We start from the raw sequence: 24140 nt of genomic DNA on the forward strand, positions 1-24140 counted from the left end.
CCGCTAATGTCGTGCTGATATGCACCAAACGACGAAACTGTTTAAAAGAAAAACAATAAAAGTTAAGCAGTAAATAAATAAATATATACAAACATTCTTTTTGCGAGTTTCGAGGGTAAGAGAATCATATCAGTGTACGGTCATGCCAAAACACTCTTGTTGTTCAGTTAGTTAACATTAAGATAAGCATCCTATAACAATTATCGGTATTGTTGTCCACTTAAGCTCAACTTATCAGATGTAATCATGTTTAGAGGATACGTTAATGTATGATTTATACTTACCGACCGGTGTTCATCCACATCACGACACATTCCCGTATCAAGGTATGCACGAGAGTTCATCTTACCGGTGAGTATACCGATTATCATCTGTTTGACCGTATAAATTGTGAGATACTCACTTATTTTGATTCGAAAACAAGCCCTTTGTGATATAATCACTTATTGATGAGGAACTTGATTTCCATATGCATGAGGGCACAGGTGCAAGTCCGTGAACAGGTCAGTACTTCCGTACAGCAGAGAGACGAACTTGACACCCGGATAAATGTGATATTTTATCACTTATTTGATATGGACATGTGATTGTTTATCACTTATTGAGGTCGAATGCAGTATGTAATATGTACACGTATGTATAGTATCATGGAAGATCTAGACTTGCGTCCCCGTTATTTTTCGGTAAAAGATACAACCATGATACCCAGATGATAAGCAGCATAAAGACCGAATATCTCAGAACCTCGGCAATCTATCAAACGAAATTTCGGTACTAAGACCATATGCCAATGAATGGTTCCCACCTGATCTTCAGTCGATTAAGATTTATATCACCCTGCACACTTTAAAATGATTGTGAGCCTACCGATACATCTTATATAGAGCTGCTTATCGTTTTTTATTTAAGATTTAAAGAGGTTTGGATAGACCACTGATGTACTATCATTTTCTCTTTTGCTCGCCAGGAAACTCATTTTTGTTTTTCTATTGTTTTTGTGTTTTTGAATTTTTCGATGTTTTTGGATTTTCCGATTTTTGGATTTACTCCCCCTAAAATCAACAAACTAAGATAAATTTAAAAACACAAAGGTATTTACAAAAATGATTTTCCGATGTTGGTTTTACTCTTGCTTGACCTTAATGCCGTTTACCAATAATAAAAAGTCAAATCTTGATTTGTCAAAAGCTTTGGTAAATAAGTCGGCACGTTGGTCATCGGTGTGGACCTTAACAACATCGATTAGCCTTTTCTCAAAGCAATCACGTATGAAGTGATATTTGATTTCGATGTGTTTGGTCTTTGAATGCTGCACAGGATTTCTAGTGATATCTAAAGCAGCAGAATTATCAACGTAAATAGGAGTAGTTAGGAATTCAAAACCGTAGTCCCGCATTTGTTGTTGGATCCAAAGAACTTGGGAGCAACAACTTGAGGCAGCAATGTATTCAGCTTCGCATGTTGATGTAGCTACACACGTCTGCTTCTTGCACTGCCATGTGACTAGGCGATTTCCTAAAAACTGACATCCAGCCGTTGTGGACTTGCCGTCGATTTTACATCCGCCAAAATCAGAATCACTGAATGCTACCAATTCAAAGTTATTATCCCTAGGGTACCACAGACCAGTGTCGGGGTACGTCTTCAAATAACGAAAAATCCTTTTGACAGCAGTAAGATGTGAGGCCTTCGGGTTAACTTGATATCTGGCAAGCAGGCACGTCGGGTACATTATGTCTGGCCTTGATGCTGTGAGGTACATGAGAGATCCGATCATAGCGCGATAGTTTGAGGGACTAACAGCTTCTCCCTTCAGATCTGGAGTAATTCCGTGATTAGTTGGCAATGGGGTACCAATGGGCGTTGCATCAGACATCTGGAACCGGCTCAAGATGTCACCAACATATTTAGTCTGATGGATGAATATCCCAGACTCCGTTTGTTGTACTTGTAGGCCCAAGAAGAAGGTCATTTCCCCCATAGCACTCATCTCGAATTTATCCTGCATAATGCGCTCGAATTCCCTACACAAGACATCATTAGTAGAACCAAAAATAATGTCATCAACGTATACCTGTACCAGAAGAAGATCTCCATCTTGTTCTTTGATGAAAAGAGTACAGTCGATAAGACCTCTGCGAAAACCGTTCTCCAGCAGATAGTGAGATAAGGTTGCATACCAAGCTCGTGGTGCTTGATGAAGACCATAAAGAGCTTTGTTGAGCAACCAAACCCGATCGGGATGGATAGGATCTTCAAAACCTGGAGGCTGTTCGACGTACACCTCTTCTTCAACCACACCATGTAAAAATGCACTTTTCACGTCCATCTGATAAACCTTGAATCCTTTGAAGGACGCATAGGCTAGAAAGATTCGAATTGCTTCGAGACGTGCCACTGGTGCATAGACTTCGTTGTAGTCGATCCCTTCAATCTGACGAAAACCTTGAACGACTAAACGAGCTTTGTTTCGGATAACAACTCCGCGGTCATCCTTTTTGCATTTGAAAACCCAACGGGTACCAATCTTCTTGTATCCAGCAGGTTTCTCTACTAGTTTCCAGACACCCAGCTTCTGGAATTGTTGCAGTTCTTCCTGCATTGCTTCAACCCAAGCATTATCTTTCAAGGCTTCTTTCCACGTTCTTGGTTCTTCTTGTGAGACATAACACGCGAAGGACCAGTCGTTTTGTTGCCCGGATTCTCGAATAGCTGCATACAAGCCTGCATTGTTGTTGTTTCGCAACATGTTTCTTGTTTGTACGCCACTTTGCACATTTCCAATGATGTTTTGTTGAGGATGGGTATTATGAATCCTTGTTTCTGGATTGTCTGGAACTGGAACATTTATACCCAGGTTGTTAAGATTAAGATCAACAACCAATTCAAGACCCGGAATTGACGAAGAGGATGATGCAGTAGTCTCAGCTGTTCTATGTGTTTCCACTGGAGGAGTACCCTCTGAAGTACCATGAACTGCTGTTGTAGGAGCTTCTTGATCTGCATCTAGAAATTCATCATCCTCTGAAGATTCGTTCAATTCGTTAGCATCATGAAAATCCTCATTGTTGAGAGTATTGTTGTTCACCGAAGAGGATGGTTCTTGATTCACAAGAATTGGACGAACCACCGGTGAAACTGTTGCATTGTCACTCTCGAAAAACATCCTAGCCGCAGCATTTTCTTCAACGGCTTCAACATTGATCGAATTGAAGAAGTCATCGTACTCAAACATCCAAGGTTGACCCGGATTTTTGACTGGCAAGGTGTGCCTTTGTACTCTGACCTCAGACCATTCCTCGACCCTTTTAGTCTCTAGATTCCAGACTCGTAAGTTAGGGGTGGCATACCCAAGAAAGTATCCATCAATTGCTCTTGCCCCAAACTTTCCATTAGGATCGATGATTGTGCATGGAGCTCCAAACGGTTCGAGATAGGACAAATCTGGTTTCCGTTTTTGAAGAAGCTCAAAGCAGGTCTTGTTGTGTCTTTTGACTGTAAGGACTCTGTTCAATGTGTAACATGCAGAGGCCACAGCTTCAGTCCAGAATGGAATAGGCAACTGTGACTCTACCAACATTGTCCTAGCAGTCTCGATCAATGTGCGGTTCTTACGTTCAGCGACACCATTCTGTTGAGGAGTATAAGCTGCACTAAACTCATGAAGAATACCTTTTGAAGTGCAGAACTCCATCATGGAATGATTCTTAAATTCAGTACCATTGTCGCTACGTATCCGCCTAACCTTCAACTTATACAAATTCTCAATCTGAATGATTAAGTTTTTGATAATACCAAAGGTTTCACTCTTGTGTGCCATGAACGCAACCCAAGAAAATCTTGAATAATCATCAGTAACCACGAGGCAGTATTGATCACCTCGAATACTCTTGTGCTTGACAGGACCGAACAAATCCATGTGCAAACGTTCAAGAGGAACTGCCACTGTGTTGATCTTCTTTGTAGGGTGCTTCTTCTTTGTTTGCTTTCCTTTCTGGCACGAAACACAGATGTCTTGAAGATGGAAATTTTTGAGGGGAACACCATTCACCAATTCATTTGAAACCAAATGATTCATTTTACGTAAGTGAATGTGACCCATTCGTCTGTGCCAAGAGATAGTGTCTTTTTCTGTGGCTTTGGAAACGAAACAAGTTGCTTGTGCAGACGTAGTAATAGCCTGGCTCATGTCAAGGACGTACAAATCATTTATCCTTGGAGCCGACAAGAGAATCCATTCTTTTGGAATTTTGAAGCCGGGTTTCAGCACATAACATCCATTAGCATCAAAGTGTACTGAAAATTTCTTGTCACAAATTTGAGAAACACTAAGAAGATTGTGATCAAGTTGTTGCACAAAATTGATCTTGTCAAAGCTGACAATCCCGTTAGATATCATTCCTTCACCCGTTATATATCCACCTTTATCTCCAGCAAAAGCAACATAACCTCCTCTAATAGATTTAACGTCGTAGAGAAGCTTCATGTCGCCTGTCATGTGCCTGGATGCCCCACTATCAACAATCCAATGACTACTGATAGTTCCTCCTGAAGCACCCTGCACATGAACTCAAATGAATTAGTTGGAGATGGGGACCCAAGCCATTGTGGTCTTGGGTCTTCCATTTTCATCAATGACAATAACTTCTTGTCTTTGATGGTTGGTGAATTGTGATGGTCCCCCTGATTCAACAACCGTTTTTGGTTTCCAAGTCTGTTTGGTTTCACCAGTGTTTTTCTTTAAAATTTTAACTTCTTGATGATTTGAAGTTTTAGAATTTTCTGGTTTTACAACAACAGATTGTTTATGAACCACATCGGTTTTAATCGCTTTTTCAATTTTCTTGACCTGTTGCCGTTTCTGTTTCTTTTCCCTTTCTTTTACAAGTCGGGGATCTTGTTTTGTGGAAACAGATGGCTTACGGTCAGTCTTACCACGGGGATCATCAACCTTTCCTTTCTGCTTATGAAGATATGGGCAGTTTCTAATAATGTGCCCAATGGTTCCACACTCAAAACATGATCTTCGTTCTACAAACCCCGAAGAATCATGTGATCGTCTAGCCGATGATGTTGAACTTTGTGAACCCGAGGTACTAGGTTTTGAACTACTTGGTTCATTTCTTTTCTCGACAAAAGCTTTCTTGACAAAATCTAAGTTAGATTGATTTTCAAACTTCTCAATTTTGTCTGTTCCCGTCGATTTCACAAAGTTAACATTCTTCTTCTTCTTTTGGTTCGGCTTCTTTTGCACTGGAGCCGGTGCTTTACCTTTGGGTTTGGTGTGATTTTGCTGTGTTGGCACTGTTGGCAATTTCTTGTTGCCAAATTGCTTTCGAACTTCAGCCTTTGGGATTGGAGGACACTGGGTGACTGTAACTTTAGGTCCTGCCTTTCCCAAGAACTTACTTGTCGAATTCTCAAAGACTTTGCAGATTAAGGATTGATTAACATTCTTAATGGGAAAATCTTTGTCTGAGTAAATTTTATCATCACCAACTAGAGTGTACAGCAAATTCACACTCTCCGGCTCTCCTGCAGATGAGGACTCAGTTGCAACAGTCTTAGCGGGTTTGACAGTGGGATCACATAGAATGTGATTCTCAAGAGGTATGTCCTCATTTTTGACTACCGCATCAGACTTTGCTGGGACAGTATCATCAGATTCATCATCAGACGAATCAGCATCCTCAATCACAACTGTCGGATCTTGATTCTGTTCAGCACTCACAAATGTATCTGCTGACACATCTGAATCTGAGGATACTTCCTTTTGGTATCCGAGCCCTGCAGCAAACTCCTTAACATCCAGAGGCACAGAAGGTTCAAAGAAAACTCTGTCCTCTTCATCAGGCATGGCGTCATAATTATGTCTCACTGGTGGTGGACACTTCTTGTAGCCTATACATGTGACATCTCTCTTTTCCTTCTGAACGTCAATGATGTGATCTAACACATAGCTAGAACTCAAATAACTGTCTAGCTTGAGTTGGATCGCATCACTTTCGGTTTTCACACAAGCCATCTCTTTTTGCATACTCTCAAGGCGAGATATATACAAATTAATATCAGTTTGTTTTCTTGAAACCATTTTAGTCAGTTCAGTTTTATCCTTCTTTAATGTTTCAATTACTGACTTAAATTCTTTTTCATGATTTTCATAAAACATGTTGGCTTCTGTGCATTTAGAGAGATCCACAGTCAACTTCTGATTGTGGAGAAAGGTCACATCATATTTTTCTTGCAAAGCGTCATGCTTACTTTGCAAGTCACTCAAATTCTCATTCACAGTAGTATGTTTGTCTTGCAAGTCAAACAAACTAGCTTGTAAAGCATCATGTTTGCCTTGCAACTCAGACATACTTTTCTCAAGATCAGCACATCTAGCATGCAACCTAGCACATTCATCACAATTAACAGCAGTGGGTTCATCGACACATACCTGACTTGATGAACCGTCGACATTAGCCATAAAGGCTGAATGGAGAGAAGACGAAGAGTAAGCAGCTTGATCCACCAGAATAGATCTTCTTTGAGTTTCTGCTACAGCTTCCCCCAAGAGTTCATCAATGTCAATATCATCCGAAACATTAGATGTCTCACCCACATGATCATCACCAGAGTTGGATGATTCTTCATCAACACTCCTGCTGTATCCAGAGGAGTCTTCATCTTCAGACGATTCATCACCACTGGCAGAAGATTCTCCACCATTGGTGTGAACCAGCTCCTTCACAATCTGAGCAAAACATGCTGTTCCATCAGGAGCATCACCACCCAACTGGATTGACCAGTCACAACCTTCATCCACCTGAACTGCAAGTGCTCGGTTTGTTTGGTTGTTGACAGGCACCAATGTACGATCATTGTTTCTGTTCTGCTGGTTGCCTTGGTTCCTGAAGGGGTTTTGATTCCCGTGCTGGGCTGGCTTTGTACATTCCCGTTTAAAGTGGCCCCGTTCACCACAGTTGAAGCACTTAACAGCTTGCTTATCGAACCCATACTTGGTGTCTCGCTTACTCTCCAAGCTGGTTCTTCCAGTACTTTCCATCCAATCCTTTGCTCTTCTCACAGCACTCGCAAAGGCCCACTTGATATCCATCAAGTCCATCTCTTCCTTATCAATCTGCCTGTAATCTTCTTGTGTCAGATTAATATTTCCAATCTGACCTTCTATCAACCCACAGTACGCGCTCACTACAGTGTTAAGCAGCTCCATGTGTTCCTTAGCTACTTCTACACTGATTTTAGAGAAACTTGAAGTGTCAAGCTGTACTGTATTTGGCTTTGATTGTTGACCTGCAGAAGATGATGTTCCTCCATAACAGGCATATTGTGGTTGTTGAACAGGAGGAGGAGGAGGTGGTTGTATTGGATTTCCATACAAATCTGTGGTTGGAGGCGGCTTTACAGGAACTTGCACTGGATTGCCGTACATATCCGTGCTTGTGACAAATGCCGTTTGAAGTGGAGCATGTGAACCGGCTTTTGCTGATGAAGAAGTGGAGGTGCCATAATACATCTCTGGATTCTGTGGCACTGCAACTCTCTTTGCCTTTAACGTTTCTTCCTGATCCTTGTTCTCCAGAAGCTGCACGAAATCGTTGATATTTGTAGTTCTCAACGTTCCGTTGTACTTCAAGATTTCCAGGAAGTTATTCCATTGAGGAGGCAATGCATCGGCAAACTTCTTTACCACCTCTGTTGGAGTCGTTGTGACTTCAAAGTTTGTCAGCTCAGTAAGCAGGTGATAGAAACGGCTTGTCATATCTCCCAAGGACTCCTTATCCATACATGTGAAGCCATCGAATTCTTTCTTCAGTAGATCTCGTCGTAGTTGACGTGTGGCTTCATTACCTACTCCTCTTGTCTTCAAGGCATCCCACAGCTTCTTCGTAGTCTTGAAACTGACGAACTGATGATAAATATCCTTGCTCAGTGCTTGAGTAAGAATAGCGTATGCTTTCTTTTCTAAGTCATACGTCTTCTTTTGATCATCAGGAAGATCGGCAAATGTAGCTGTCGAAGAAGCAGCAACCTCGATAGTTTGATCGAATTCCGTAATGAACCGTAACCACAACTCTGTATTTTGACCAAGAATGTATGTATGGAAACGATCAACCCATCCTGGATATTCATGAAGATGCATCAACTTTGGAGGCCTGTTCAAACTTCCGGTTTCACTTTCGCTTAGAAGAAGACTTTGAATACTCGGAGTTTGATTTGAAACAAACGCCCATTGACCAGCTGGAGTGGCATTTGTTTGTGAGGATGTAGATACCGGAGATTCGGCCCATGATGGAGATTGACTAGTATTCATGTATTTTCCACTGTCTGGAGCCGGACTTCCCCACCAACTAGGATTCATGATAGATAAGCAAAATAAATGCTAAGTAAGAATGATCCGAAAGATAACACAACCGAAGGATCCTGGTCGAAAGATCTGAAATCACAGAAACTTGTTAACAATAAACAAACCTCAATCGAAAGATATAACCTTGTTCGAAGGATCAACAGTACTCGAAAGATTACTGTTGACTCTCGAACAATGATTTCGAAAGATTCAAGAACTCGAAAGATTCCCTTTGAAAGATCCTTATCTTTCGAGCCAAATCCTTATCTTTCGAACAAAAGATCTCGAAAGATTCACCAATACGAAGGATCCTAATCTTTCGGACACTAGTCTTTCGAAAAGATTCCTCTGTCGAAGGATATGTTTCAGACTTCGAAGGATGGGTCGAAGGATATAAATCTTTCGAGCCCTCCTTGATCGAAAGATATCGAAGGATGATCTTTCGATGTCGAAAGATATCTTTCGAGAGGCTCTGACACAACTGACACAGATGTGACGGGTTGGTGAAAAGGTGATGGGTAGGTAAGTCAACTTTCGGCAGAATGGTATGGCAGGCTGACAACTTTCCCACCAACCACGATTTTGAAAGATAATTTGCCCAAAAAGGAAAACTTAACCCAGAAACCGGTGACCGGAACCTTAACCGGAATATTGCCGGAATTCACCAAATCACTCAAAAACAAGTTTTCAAGTTACCCAACCCACTTTAAACACTCCCGGTTAGTTTAGACACGTTTTTACTCAAAGAAAATGCAAGAAAACAAGTAAAAACAGGTGCAAAAACCAAGTGTTTCAACACACCAAAACTTGTAAAAACCCGGTTTTAAACAAGGTTAAGAGCCTTAGCTCTGATACCACTTGTAGGTCCCTTTTCGCGGAGGAGTACGAACCTAAACCTTGTTATACAAACCTACTAGCAAGTGCGGAATCCAAGCTAGCAAGCAAACCGAGTTAGTAGCAAGTAGAGAAACAAACACACGAGTTCACCGATTAACACAACTTGTATTAATGCAATGAGGGTTCGGATACAAGCTCAATGTTTACAGAAGTGTTCTATAAACTCTCAAAGTGTGTGTGTGAGTTCTGGACAGAATGCTCTCAATGCTCTCTATCTCTCGGGTGTGCAAATGGCAGAACTAACTCTCACACAACACATGCATGGGTATATATACCCAGCTCAGCAGGTCTGCTCGAAGGATCCGAAAGATGGGCCGAAGGATCATCTTTCGGATACAATGCTTTCGAAGGATAAGCAGGGACCTCGAAGGATAGTCTTTCGAGGTCTATCGTTCGAAGCATATCTTTCGATGAGATCGAAGGATCCAAATTATCCTTCGATCTCTACATCATCCTTCGATCAGAACATCTCTCAACATACAATCTGTTGTCCAAGTCAAACCGGAGGATGGTTGACTTGGTCAACTTACAACACAAATCAGGACATCGTTACATAAGACCGAATACAGACAAAGTACAGACACAAGTGCACCAACAAAATTGCACAGCACCCAACACGGATACGCATACTTTGGAGGGGAACTATTATACAAGAAGCATCAAGATACTACTTACCTGGATCATCAGTCAAGGGGGAATTTGTTAACACAGAGAAGATGAATACTTGACTGAAGATCGATTGCAGTTGCATTTTCGGCATTCGACAGCAACGGACAAGGGGGAATTTGTTGATGCAGATTTTGTGTCCGATGCTTGTCGAATAGATTAGATTTATTTTATGCTGAATTTGTAATACTTAGTGAAACGGTCTAACGAACGTGTATAGACCCGCTCGTTTGAAGTGGTCAAATGAGAGGGTTATTTGTTTGACCGTGTGTGTTTGAAAGACAAAGGGGTGTAGCTATAAATAGCAACCCTTTGTCATTTCAAACACTTGAAAGTTTTAGAGGTTTGAGTCCTCACAGGGAGAGATCACCATTTGGTCTCTCCTCGGATGTGTACTCCTTTGGTATGGTTCGGTTTGCTTGTTAATCGAGCCGGTTTGCTTTGTTATGTTATCAAATCTATACAAGTAAGTATTTCATCCGTCTCTAATCTTCCTGTCTATGAACATAATCATGATAATCACGATTTCGATCCCGAAAACGGTCCTACACTTAGCAACATAAAATAATAGCACTTATTCAAAATAATGTTGATAGTTATTAATCATATTTTCTTTTTCATTAACGTGTACATAATTGAAAGTCATATGCATTTACACATAACATGATATAGAAATGAAAAGAAGGAACTAAATTTGAACGTTTAAATTATCATATATATTAATCCTTTTCTTACAATAATCAACTTTTATAGAAACCAAAAAAATCTATTTGTTTCAACGTGCATGACTTTCCGTCATTCTTGAACGATTTATTATATTTTCAAACGTACCGCATGTGTTTCTTTTCGCCTGTTTTGCCTGTTTTCGAAACATTTCTTAACATATGTCCTCCAAGTAGTCTTGCTCCTCAAGCGCCCACCAGGTACACAGAGCCTGTCCAATGATCTTACCTTCATGATACACGTGTCACAACCTTATGGGCATCACACTCTTCTTAGGATTTTAATCCTTTGTATAACAATCTCCTGATTATCTGATGGGTTCTAGACATGGTGATCGGGATCAGGCCAGAAGGTGGAGTTGTACTTCAACCAGTCTGCTTCTTGTGTGTTTGTATTGGAACACTCCTGCTAAGAACAAACAAAAATGTGAACTTTTAGGGTTAGAGTTTCTCAAGTTAAAAAAAATATGGCTTCCACGGGGTACAATATAATTCAGAAGATACCACTCGTTACAGAATAATATATAGTTCCAATAATAAATTACCTACTATAACAAAAACCAACGCCGGCAATAATGCTTTCATTTGATTGGTTGAGTTGGGCGCCACCTGCCACCCAATTTTTTTTTTTCTAAATTACGATTTTTCCCCCTTTATATTTATAGTAATGTATGTCACTCCCCTGTTGACCCAACAAATTTACGATTTTATCCTGTTTTAAATTTACGGTTTTACCATCAGTTCAAAATTATGTTTTTACCCTCATTTAAAAATAAATTTACGCTTTTGCTCCCACTTAAAATTTTTCAATTTTTTCCTCGGTTCAACATTATAATTTTGCCCCGTTTAAATTTACAGTTTTGCCATTAGGTTTTTTCCCTTATAATAACGATTTTGTCATCTGTTCAAAATTATGTTTTTACCCTCATTTAAAAATAAATTTACGCTTTTGTCCCCAGCTAAAAAAATTCAAGTTTGCCCTCGATTCAAAATTACAATTTTGCCCCGTTTAAATTTACAGTTTTGCCATTAGTTTTTTCTCACACAGCCAAGTTACGATTTTGCCCTCAACCCCATTAGTCCATTTAATTTACGATTTTATCCCTGAAACAAAATTATGATTTCCCCCTCAGTTCAAAGTTACGTTTTCCTCATCGTTTTAATTTTTCTAGCAAAACTATAAAAGTTTTTTGTTTTAATTGGTTGACTCGATTTAATTTTTTTCGTCTAAAGGAGCTGCCTAACACGCACTCATTAGTTCTGAAAAATTACTGTTTTGCCATGAGCCCAAAATTACAGTCTTATCATCGTTTTTGTTTTTTCCTAACAAAATTATAGTAGTGTTTTTTTAATTGATTGAGAACTATTCGGCTATCGCCCCGCAACGCGGGCGGGGCATCAACTAGTTTTAGAACAATCATTAACTATAAATCATAAACCTCTTATAATTAAATAAAACCATCTTTAATGATATAAATATTAATATGCATGAAGCTCCTCTCTTACGCATTATCCGACACATGGCTCCTAGTCAGTAAAAATGCTTGAAGTTAAAAGGGGATAATGCTTGAAGTTAAAAGGGGATGTAGTGGTATAATCCCCTTGCAATGATTAATTAGATATTGAAATTGAATCGGCTAGACGGTTCACTACTTTACACCAGTTTCCTAGTCAAGTCTAATCTAAAAACTGGTCGGTTGACGAATTGAAGTGAGGCAAGATCCACGATATTTAAATAGTTTTTGTATTGTTTACTTAACTATTGTTCAGTTCGATTTTACTATGTTGATTAGTCACCGGTTTTACTATGTTGATTGGGTACCGGTACGTGAATTAACCGACGATACTTGTACATGTGGTTCCGGTTAACCCGGTCACACCAGTTGGCGTGTTCGGATTTTAAACACCCTAAATGACAAATCGTTTAGTTAACCTTTTCCATTGTTGTTCATTGAGAAGGAAAAGGAAGCAAGTCACACAAATTATGGCTCATCGCTCTTTTGGTTCACTTTTACCGTTATGTTTTCCTTTCTAAAGGTAGAAATCAAGCATTTATGTAATAATTTTGTTGCATAAAAACTAAAAGAATCTTGCTGTTCACAAGGTATTTAATTAATTTCATTTCAGTCATATGAAAAATCTTTATTAATATATGGGTGGAGACAATGAAATACTGAGAGATCATTTTAGTTATAATTTTATTTGCTACATAAGAAAAAAAAATATTATTATCATTTATGGGTTATTATGTTTGACATCATTAGTTAATAGTTACAAATAAGTGTAAAACTAAAAGAGGTTAAAACAACATTAAAGGTAAAATAAACAATTAAAGAAAACTAACTCCTATAAATGTAATTTAGTGAGAGTATAGAATTAGATACTTCCTTTGCTCTTTATCTTTTCACGATTGTGTTGCTTATTCTCTTGTTTGGTAATGAGAGCCAATGAACCATCAAAAGAGATAAAGAGAAAATAACTTCTTTAAATTTATATTAATATTCCTTCTTAATTTATAATATGATATCAAATTTATTACCCTTTTCCTTTTTAGGTACTGTTATTTTCATATTATATATATATATATAGAGAGAGAGAGAGAGAGAGAGAGAGAATTGAGAGTGAAAAGGTGGCAAAACTCACTTCTTTGATATCAGTTGATGATGATGGAGTGCACCCCATTACCATTTCCTCCAATCCTGATGCTGATCGTCCTCCTATCTTATGATGTTGTTGTTGCTGTTATTTTAATTTATACATAAAAAAACAAATAGATATATGCAGACAATTACATATAGACAAAGTACACTATAGGGTATATTTGGTTCACATTTTAAAAACAAGTTGAATGAATGAAACAAAAAGGATAAAATAATATTTGTATCATGGAAATGTGTTTGTAAAACCAATGAAAGATTAATGGGTATCTCTTTAACTAACGATGGTTCAGGGGCGGATCCAAGTTAGGGTGTTTTGGATTCTCGGAAACCCCCTCGATTTTGAAGAAATAGGAAAAAATAGTGGAAATATTATATAATTTGAAGAATTAGTAAGAATCTATTAAAAGAAACCATTTACAAAAAGTTCCTGGGATGGTTTCAACTTGTTAGATTGTAATTAAATGGTTTAAATGAAGACGGCTTAAGTGATCCGATTATGAAATATATATATATAATTGAATTTAAACTTATGGTGAATTGATGATATATATTTTATTATTAATTTACAAAAGCATCCAAAAATCCGGCTATAGATGGTATGCATGCATGCTTAATTGCTACAGCCTACAGACATAATTGCGTACTCTATTTCTTCACAACAACAAAACATAATCATCCATATGATCATGTATTGTCCTCTACAAAATTTATAATCATCCATATGATCATGTATATGTCCTCAAGTTGGTTGACAATAGCTAAAAAAAACTTTCTTTAATTATACGTCAAAATATTAAGAAAAATAAAAAAAAATTACAAATTCTTACAATTTTTGTATAAAGTATAAATTAAACACCATAAACTACAATATTTTCATATAAAGAGTTGGAATCGTAAAAATTGTAAATGCTCCACACTAGTACAAATTTACTTCAATTTAAATTACAAAAAAATATTGTTAGAAAGAGGGGAATAGTTTACAAAGTTTTCAAACATGGTATTAGTTAATGATTATTATTAATTAGTTACATGGTTAAAAATTCCTTCATATGTCTAAATATTTAAAAAAAAGATTATGAAAATACAAAATTTATAAAATTTCGTATAAACACTATAAACTACATTATTTCTATTTAAAGAGTTGGAATCGTATAAATTGTATATGCTCCAGATTAGTATACATTTAATTCAATTTATATAAAAAAATTATTGTTAGAAATATGGGGATGGTTTTCAAAGTTTTCAAACATGGTATTTGTTAATGATTATTTTTAATTAGTTACATGGTTAAAATTATTTTTAATCTTTATTTCACAATGAATGTTCTTTGTTTCATTTTATTGTTTAGAAAGGGGTTTAGTTTTGATAAACCTAAGCAGGACATCCTCATGTTCGAAAAGGGGTTTAGTTTTGATAAACCCTTCAGATGATAGAATTAAGGATTAAACATGGGTTATTTCCCAAATCCACATGTTCGAAACCAATCTGAAAATACTTTTTTTTTAATCATATGAATCAATCTACCTTATTCTTGGTTTATGATTTATTACTTTTCATAAAAACTGAATAAAAAATGTGTATGGTTTTGTAATTAGCATACACTTTAAGTTGTAATATATATTACGTTAAATAACATAAACAAACCTTAAAATCATTTTATTTTATTGTTATGTTTTTGTTGTACTCCATATAACTTTAATAATTGATTTTCTCTTTGGCTAGAATGCATAAAAATAATCTAAAAAAAATACAAATATATGTAATTTATATCAACTTACCTGAATATTTTCCACGATCCTAGAGACATGAAAGTAGTCATCGCCAAGAATAATGGATGTGTTATTTAGGGCAGGAGGGGTGATGATTGCTGACAAGGCATGAAAGGGCTTGCTGACATGGAAGGCTGTCGTTGCCGCATAGTGCTGATGTGGATAATATTGATTATGTGGATATTGTTGTTGTTCATCTTGGTTAAGGTTCATCTGTTGCTGGAGTTGGGTTCGCTGATCACTCTCATCGCACGTGGTAGAAGCCTCTCCTTGTGCGGTTACTCCCTGCATATAATAAGCAATGTTGTATTATGTGTACTTCATGGAATATCATGTGAATATAATGTATATCTTTTACATAAATATATATGTACGTACAAGCATACATGTATGTATGGACATTAATTTACAAAAATATATACAGAGATTGGACTTGCTGATAATACAAGCAAAGTTTATCATAAAAGCAACAATCAAGCGGTTTTGAGTTCTTCTTCTAACCTTGCACTCAACCAATATCATCACTTTTAGACCTCATTTCATGCCCATAAGCCAAAAAGGTGATGTAAAAATTTAATTACAATAAACCATTTCTTTAATTAGCAACAAAAAGACAATATAAATCAAGATTCAAGTGTCTTTCAAGCTCACATTTTTATTTACAAAGACCCAAGAGATCACAGTAAAAGACTCAAAATAAAAATTATGAAATTGTAAATGCAGCCGGAACCCAAAACTTTATAGTCATGCTTTATCATAAGGTAATGTTCTCTTTACTTGTTACTATTAGATGACCAATTCATGTTTTTTCTAAAATAAAACTCAACTTTAAATTTTAAAAATCCTACAAGTTCTCCTTGACATCTCAGCGGCACCTATTGACCCTAGTTACCCATGTGAACATCATCCCCAACTAGACTATGCAAATTGATCAAGAAACATACCTCACTGAAGCTTCTACTATAAGGCATAAAGCCAAATTGATCAACATGTTTGAAATGTTGCATTTGATCCATTTGATTGTAACTTGACATAACCGTGCCCAAAAGTTCATCTCTAGTATTACTATGAACGGTATCAGTGTTAGTGGTAACGGTGGCAATGTTGATCTCTTTTGAAGAAGAGCGACTCCCACTTTCGCTTCTACTAACGTTACTCATTTCGTTCATATTATTCATGCCTTCAACATGAACATTATTCGCTAAAAGGTTGTTATTTATTGCTCTTTCAGACCAATTACATTGCCTTGGTTGAGTTTGGTAAAATATTTTTGACACAACGAGCTCGCCTTCCCTCTCCTCCTCATGTTGTCCAAGGTGATACTGATGCATTACCCAGTTAGTCTTTTCGGGTTTTCGATTTTTACCAAAGTTGGTATATAGAACCAAGATTTTTTTGCACCCTCTTTGCTTCCCATTCACCATAACTGGTCGGGTCTTGCCCGTTTTATGCCACCGTGTTTCACCGCCTTGTAGATCACACTCGGTCTGGATTTTTCGCCTTTTTCTTGTACCTGTGGTGTAAGCTTTTGAAGGCCGATGAAAGAAGTGTATACTTAAGCCATTTCTTGTAACCCCTAGATGATCAAGAAAGGAATAAAGAAACCCTCAAAGTCATAACAAACGAGAAACCCTGATTATCATAAAAATTAGGTATACTTAGGTGTGACAAGTGCATATTTCACTCAAAAAAGTAAAAACAAACAAAAAAAAACCCTATTTTTGGGTTTCAAAAAGTAAAACCTAATTCAATGAACTATTAATGAACAAGTTAATTACTTACGTATTTGAAACACTTCTCTTGTGCTAGTGAGTGTTCTTGTTCTTATTTTTTTTTTCGATCTGCTTTTGTGGATCGACGGAGTGAACTCATAACCGCCATCGAGTTCTAGTGTACGATATAGATATTATAAGCTTATGACTTACCGGGGAGTTTTTCTGGATGTGTATAACAAATTCCATCTTCACCTTCAATAGTAGGGATAAACTCATCTATCAACGGATGAGATTTAAAGTGTTGATCTTCAACTTTTGCTTCAAGATGTTCTATCAATTCTTGATCAGTTGGATCAAACTTGACTCCTGCTGGTAAACCAACCCAATCCTGCAAATGATCAAAATCTCAAGAACTTATTGATAAATCACATAAAATTTAAACCAAACAAAAAAAAAAAGCATAATGGAATTTATTTGTTTATACATATGTATATCTTGGATAAAGAATTTGAATATAGAAAGATAATTCAACAGCACGTATAATTCTATTCTCTTGTGTATTGATTCTTATTTGTCAAAATCTTTAAGTTGAAGCTAAGAATATTATGGAAGGATTATATATACTATATATGTATTAAGCTAAAGAAAATTATGTCTTTACAAAGTACCGGTTTTCCTTCGAGTTTATGACCACAACCGGGACAGTGTTTGGATCCACATAAGTGATGCTCTTCAAGCTTTGTATCAATGAGATCGGAGCTACTGATATTCATTTCTACTGCTACAAAAGTCCAACTTATTTTTATTCGTTATGCAATATCATAGCAAATGAAATCTTGAACTTTGATCTACACCCATAAAAAAAGATCTGAATTTGATCCTGTTTATTCTTTGATTTCTTCTACTACTTGGATCTGGTGTCCTTTGTGGACAGATGATGATGAGGATGAACAAGATGGAACCAGTAGAATAAGTTCAAGAATCCTTTTTTAAAGAAAAAAAATACAACTGAAAACAAGGTTGAAAGGATACTAGGATGAGATATATTCTTCCAAAGTGGAAATATTCTCAGAACATATATACTAGATTGTGTGTATTTGTGTCTGAGTGTGAGTGTGTGTGTGTGTGTGTGTGAGAGAGAGAGAGAGAGAGAGAGAGAGAGAGAGAGAGATGTACTTTAACCATGAAAATCACCAGAATTCCATACAACTTTAACTGAAGCCAGTGAGATAAAGGAAAAGGTGTCCCTCATCTCTTGTATTTTAGTTCCCCTAATTTAAGTATATAATATCAACTCAATCTAAATCTAACAAAGGCGGTTTCATATGATTCACTATGTCCCTCATTTTAGTTAAGAATGTAAACACTTTTGCATATTTTAATAGAGAAATTTATGTTTGTTTGTTTGTTTTTTTACACTTTTAAATATCATATTTAAAAGTGTACAACAAAATATAATACGTTTTGAATATAGTCAGGGTCGTCTCCGAAAAGTCGAGACCCTTGAAGGCCCTATGCGAAGAGAAAGAATGGACACCTAAATATGTGTGTAAATATATAACACAGTTTCATTAGTTAGGTTTAATACGTATAAAGGTTCATTTTTATAAATTAAACTATACCAATGAAGAATATAAATAAAAACAAGATGGTTGCTTTTTCTCACGCTTACAATGCTCTTTCTCTCTCTATATTATATGAGTTAAGCTATAACGAGCGGCGAGTACATGAATTTTGAGTTAGGGGGCAAGATATATGTTAGTAAAAATTGGGTCAGTTCAAAATAGGACGAATACACACAGACTCAAAGCCTCCATGTTATCCTCAATAACCAATAAAAAAATTAAATTAAACGAACAACTAAAGAATTTAATATAAACAAAAATTAACTTATATAAACATTTATATATTATTATTTTGCAACATATTGTTGCATTAGGAGTTGTATCCATGGCTTAAAGTTTAGTACTATTAATTTGTATTGTTGCATTAGATTATATACTATTAATATTAATATTAATATTTATATACTATTTATTTGAAACATTAGTATGCATGTTTAGTTGTAAGTTGTGCTTAAATGTTTATACCTTAATCAAATATTGATTGTCAGTTGTGCTTAAGTGCTTGTACCTTAATAATGTATTCATGTTTAGCTGTAAGTTGTGCTTAAATGTTTGTACTTTAATCAAATATTGGTTGTAAGTTGTGCTTAAGTGATTGTACCTTAATCAAACATGTCACGCCCTTCCCGCAATTGACATACTTATTCATGCTCCACGACCCTCCAGCATCAATGAGGGCGCAATGGCATCCCCCTTTCCTCCATGGTTTCTTTCATTTCATTTGTTATGCATTTGTTAATTATATATCCTAGAGCACCCTAATTGTACAAACGCCATAAACCTTTAAAAAAAACCTCATTTTTTCTGCAATGTACAAAGCTCTCTGTCGGTACGTTGGTACTCACTTGTTCACGGACTTGCTCTTGTCCCCCGCATAGCTCCGAGAGTCAAGTTCGTCTCTTTTTCGGTATGTTGGTACTAACCTGTTCACGGACTTGCTCTCGCGCCCTACAACTTTCATTAAAACAGAAGCTAGACGGACAATAAGCTGCACCGCCTAAAGGTTTCAAACTTTGTATTTAGTAGAATTGGTTTTTCTATTCAAAAGGGGGTGGCGGCGCAACTTGTTGCCCGACTACCTGCCATTGCTTTGTAATTGCCCTTTTTCGTGTGAAATGATATTGTTTTACTTAAAAAAAAAAAAAAAAAAAAAAAAAACCTAACCTTTCAAAGTTAAAGTCCTGCCCCTGAGATTGAACAATTTCTGTGGATGAAATAGTTATGTTAAAAAAAACAAAAAAAAAACTATACCTCACCAAAAAAACCCCCAAAAAACCTAACCCCCCCTCCCCTACCCCCCAAAAACCTAAAAAAAATCTAAAAAAAACTAAACACTCACCCCCACCCTCTCGGCAATATATATATATATATATATATTTTCTTTTTTGGGGGTGGGTGATGTGGGGGGTGGGGGTGGGGGTTTAGGTTTTTGGTGGTGGTGGATGTTTAAGGTTTTTTTTTTTTTTTTGTAGTGGGGTTTTTTGTGTAGTGGGTTTTTTTAGATTATTGGACACTTGTCACTCTATAAATTTTTCTTACACTTCTTACAATTAGAATCCTTTGTATTTGATCCTAATCCAGAACTTTTAATATAGCTCAAATGGTGGAGCACTTTCGAGTCTACTAACGAGACCCGAGTTAGAGACCCTACTTTTCAAAATGTTTCTTTTTTTTCTTTTTGTACAACTGAAGTCAGTCGTATGCAATGTTTTATAAACCGGTTTTTAAATCAAACCGGATTAGGCTAAAAAAATTGTTCAACCGGTTGAACCAGGTTGTACCGAGCGGTTCAACCGGGTTGACTAGCTAACTCTATAATTTTATAAAGAGTGAATTTCAAGTATTGTCCTTTATCTTTATACTCATTTTCAGGCGTTGTCCTTTATCTTTAAAATTGACGAGTTTTGTACTTTATGTTTTCAAATCATACACGTTTTGTCCTTTAGGCCTAACCCAGTTAGTTTTTTCAGTTAAATTTGGTCATGTGCTTTGCACATAAGGGCATTTTTGTCAATTCAAATTTGGTCTCTTCCACCCATCACCACCCCCATCACAACCTGCCACCACCCACCCTACCTCCACCTCCACCCGTCAAGAAGGCCAGTGCAAAATGTAAACAATTAACCAAAGCAACTAAACATTCAAATTTCAAATATTTGGCATATCATGTAAACTAAACATATTGAAACATATTATCAAAATCATAACCTCCTCAACAGCTTTCTCTCTCAATCGTTCAGACAGGTGTTACATTATCTTGTGAAATTGCCCACAAATCTGGATGAATCGGACATCCCCCACTGGATACAGGTGTTAACTAGTCCTCTACACCCTTGATTCTACCGATTTGGACCAAGGGAGTCCAATTTTAGGCCGTTCACCCCACACCACACCACACAACACCATCGCAATCCACCCCACACCACCATCGCCACCACCGCCACCACCCACCGCCTCCACCTGTTAAACCACCACCATCCACGGCACCACTCCAAAACGAAGTCGCCGATCACCACATCTACCGCCTCCACCCACCGCACCACTCCAAAATGAAGTCGTCGACCACCACATTTACCACCTTTAAAACGAAGTCACCTGGCACCACCATCCACCACCCAAATTCGCAACAACAGACCTAGTAAAGATGGCAAGGTGTTGCAGAATTTGTTGAATTGTTTGTGGCTGTTGGAACTTTTAGAGTTAGGGATTTGTTTAACTTTGAGCAGGTGAGAGAGAGAGAGAGAGAGAGAGAGAGTATAGAGAGAGAAAGGGTATTGAGAGAGAGTGTGTGTTTTAAGTTTTTATATATTTTATTTCTTTATTTTGCAATTAAATAGGTAAAATTACAAAAGTACCCTCATGTGACATGCACATGATCTCATTTAGCGTTAAAAACTAACTGGGTTAGGCTCAAAGGACAAACCGTGTAAGATTTTGAAACAATAAGTACAAAACTCGTCAATTTTAAAGATAAAGGACACTGCCTGAAAAAGGGTATAAAAATAAAGGACAAAATTTGCAATTCACTCTTTTATAAATTACAACATCAACTCAAAAGTTAATCCAAAAATGCATGATTACATTAAAAGATAATCCAAAAGTAAATCCATAATAAAAAATAATCCAAAAGATAATCGAAATCATTTAGTTTTCCAACAGGCTCTTTTAAATGAAAGTGTACGACATGTTTAATCCATTTGAGTGTTGAATACATGATCGCATAAAAGATGAAATTCACTATTATCGCCATCCTCATCAACTAGAGGATATCTATTTCGTTTCATATAATATTAAGTAAGAATTTAGTTACGAATAATCATAATATATAAAAATTACGTAAGATAAGTAATATATATATATATATATATATATATATAATAAAAATAAGTAACAACCCCAACTAAAATAACCCTGGGCCGGTACCGGTATTACGTTTCAAACCGGTATATCGGATTTTACCGCCGGTACAAACCTTATGTCGTTTCACTTTTTTATCGGGGTGTTTCGTACCAGATTTACATCTGGAAACGGTAATACCGATATAACCGGCCAGTATTTACCGATTTTTAAAAGATTATTCGTATGCAATTACCAGAATCCCAGATATTTGAATGAGCCTGCTTTGTTTCCTTTAAAGCCCAAGTAAATAGAAATTAAAAGGTAAAACAAATTGTTTTTGAATATAGTCAGGGTCGTCTCCGAAAAGTCGAGACCCTTGAAGGCCCTATGCGAAGAGAAAGAATGGACACCTAAATATGTGTGTAAATATATAACACAGTTTCATTAGTTAGGTTTAATACATATAAAGGTTCATTTTTATAAATTAAGCTATACCAATGAAGAATATAAATAAAAACAAGATGGTTGCTTTTTCTCACGCTTACAATGCTCTTTCTCTCTCTATATTATATGAGTTAAGCTATAACGAGCGGCGAGTACATGAATTTTGAGTTAGGGGGCAAGATATATGTTAGTAAAAATTGGGTCAGTTCAAAATAGGACGAATACACACAGACTCAAAGCCTCCATGTTATCCTCAATAACCAATAAAAAAATTAAATTAAACGAACAACTAAAGAATTTAATATAAACAAAAATTAACTTATATAAACATTTATATATTATTATTTTGCAACATATTGTTGCATTAGGAGTTGTATCCATGGCTTAAAGTTTAGTGCTATTAATTTGTATTGTTGCATTAGATTATATACTATTAATATTAATATTAATATTAATATTTATATACTATTTATTTGAAACATTAGTATGCATGTTTAGTTGTAAGTTGTGCTTAAATGTTTATACCTTAATCAAATATTGATTGTCAGTTGTGCTTAAGTGCTTGTACCTTAATAATGTATTCATGTTTAGCTGTAAGTTGTGCTTAAATGTTTGTACCTTAATCAAATATTGGTTGTAAGTTGTGCTTAAGTGATTGTACCTTAATCAAACAATGGTTTCATTACCTTACCAAATTCAATATGTGTTTATGCATGTATGGTTGTAAATTGTGCTTAAATGGTTGTACCCTAATGAAATAATGGTTTCATTATCTTACCATATTCAATCGGTTTGATCCATTCAAAGTTGTGTTGTTTTATTTGTAAATTATTATTTATAATAATCTAATTAGTTTAGTCAAAATCTTGTATAAATATAATTTGTAACATATTGATGCAATGGTTGTTGTAATGTTTGCATTATGGTTTGTATAGTAGTAATGATATATATTATATATAGATTACGATGAACCTGTCAAAAGGGAAAAATAGACGCGAGTTCATCGTAACGCGCGATTCTTAGATCAGCTTAGTTTTTTTATTCTATGTTTTACGTTTTGGTTTAATTTCTTCGCATTAACACCGCAACTTCAGTGTCGGTGGTCGCTGGCAGTAGTGTGGCATTAGTGCTCGCCCCCGCCGCAACGCGGGGGTTGTTTAATACCAGTTTAATTTAAATATAAACAAAATAAGTTGTACTCAATCTTGTGATACATGTCACGCCCTTCCCGCAATTGACATACTTATTCATGCTCCACGACCCTCCAGCATCAATGAGGGCGCAACGGCATCCCCCTTTCCTCCATGGTTTCTTTCATTTCATTTGTTATGCATTTGTTAATTATATATCCTAGAGCACCCTAATTGTACAAACGCCATAAACCTTTAAAAAAAACCTCATTTTTTCTGCAATGTACAAAGCTCTCTGTCGATACGTTGGTACTCACTTGTTCACGGACTTGCTCTTGTCCCCCGCATAGCTCCGAGAGTCAAGTTCGTCTCTTTTTCGGTATGTTGGTACTAACCTGTTCACGGACTTGCTCTCGCGCCCTACATGCATCCGAAGTTCCAGTTCCTCATTCATAAGTGTTTCGAACACATAGGACTTGTCTTCAAAGTCAAATAAGTGAGTTTCTCACGTTTGATACGTTAAACAGATGATAAACAGTATACTCACCGGTAAGATGCAACGTTCGCGCATACCTTGATACGGGAATGTGTTTCTCCTGGAGCTTACTCTAACCATTTCTCTTCACTTCTTAAATCTCTTGGAGCTTACTCTAACCATTTGGGGCCTCCTTTTCTGAGTTCAATCTTCCCTTCAAACACTAATAAGTGTTTCTCCTAATCTGTTTCATTTTCTTAGCTAGTTATTAGCCAAAAGTCAAACAAACTGACTTTTGCTTTGACTTTCGGTTATGACCTGAAGAAACACTGACCTATACGGTGA

At 36.5% G+C, this 24140-nt stretch overlaps 1 protein-coding gene across 8 annotated transcripts; it reads right to left on the reverse strand.

Moving 5' to 3' along the window:
• Positions 1 to 10605: 10605 nt before the first annotated feature.
• Positions 10606 to 17882, reverse strand: LOC110928509 (NAC domain-containing protein 75). 8 transcript variants are annotated; one of them, XM_022171524.2, is made up of 6 exons: positions 17451 to 17882; positions 16993 to 17170; positions 16012 to 16643; positions 15077 to 15352; positions 13282 to 13355; positions 10606 to 11044 (listed from the first exon to the last, which is right to left on the reverse strand). In XM_022171524.2, the coding sequence occupies exons 1-5, from the start codon at positions 17553 to 17555 to the stop codon at positions 13320 to 13322; spliced, it is 1227 nt and encodes a 408-aa protein (XP_022027216.1). In that variant the 5' UTR covers positions 17556 to 17882; the 3' UTR covers positions 10606 to 11044; positions 13282 to 13319. The 8 variants fall into 8 exon arrangements, with proteins under 8 accessions (XP_022027216.1, XP_022027217.1, XP_022027215.1 ...); XM_022171525.2 differs by having other exon boundaries at positions 10606 to 11047; XM_022171523.2 differs by having other exon boundaries at positions 13282 to 13359.
• Positions 17883 to 24140: the final 6258 nt, after the last annotated feature.

Source organism: Helianthus annuus, chromosome 3 (genome assembly GCF_002127325.2).
Source record: "Helianthus annuus cultivar XRQ/B chromosome 3, HanXRQr2.0-SUNRISE, whole genome shotgun sequence".
Taxonomy (NCBI): domain Eukaryota; kingdom Viridiplantae; phylum Streptophyta; class Magnoliopsida; order Asterales; family Asteraceae; genus Helianthus; species Helianthus annuus.

What these genes read in the sequence shown, in the direction of transcription:
- LOC110928509 (XM_022171520.2), bottom strand. Translation starts at nt 17,555, where the DNA reads ATGAATATCAGTAGCTCCGATCTCATTGATACAAAGCTTGAAGAGCAT. An exon ending in ATAGTAGAAGCTTCAGTGAG is followed by an intron (nt 15,353 to 16,011) that starts GTATGTTTCTTG and finishes TATTATATGCAG; the next exon opens with GGAGTAACCGCACAAGGAGA. An exon ending in GGATCGTGGAAAATATTCAG is followed by an intron (nt 13,378 to 15,076) that starts GTAAGTTGATAT and finishes TTAAAATAACAG; the next exon opens with CAACAACAACATCATAAGAT.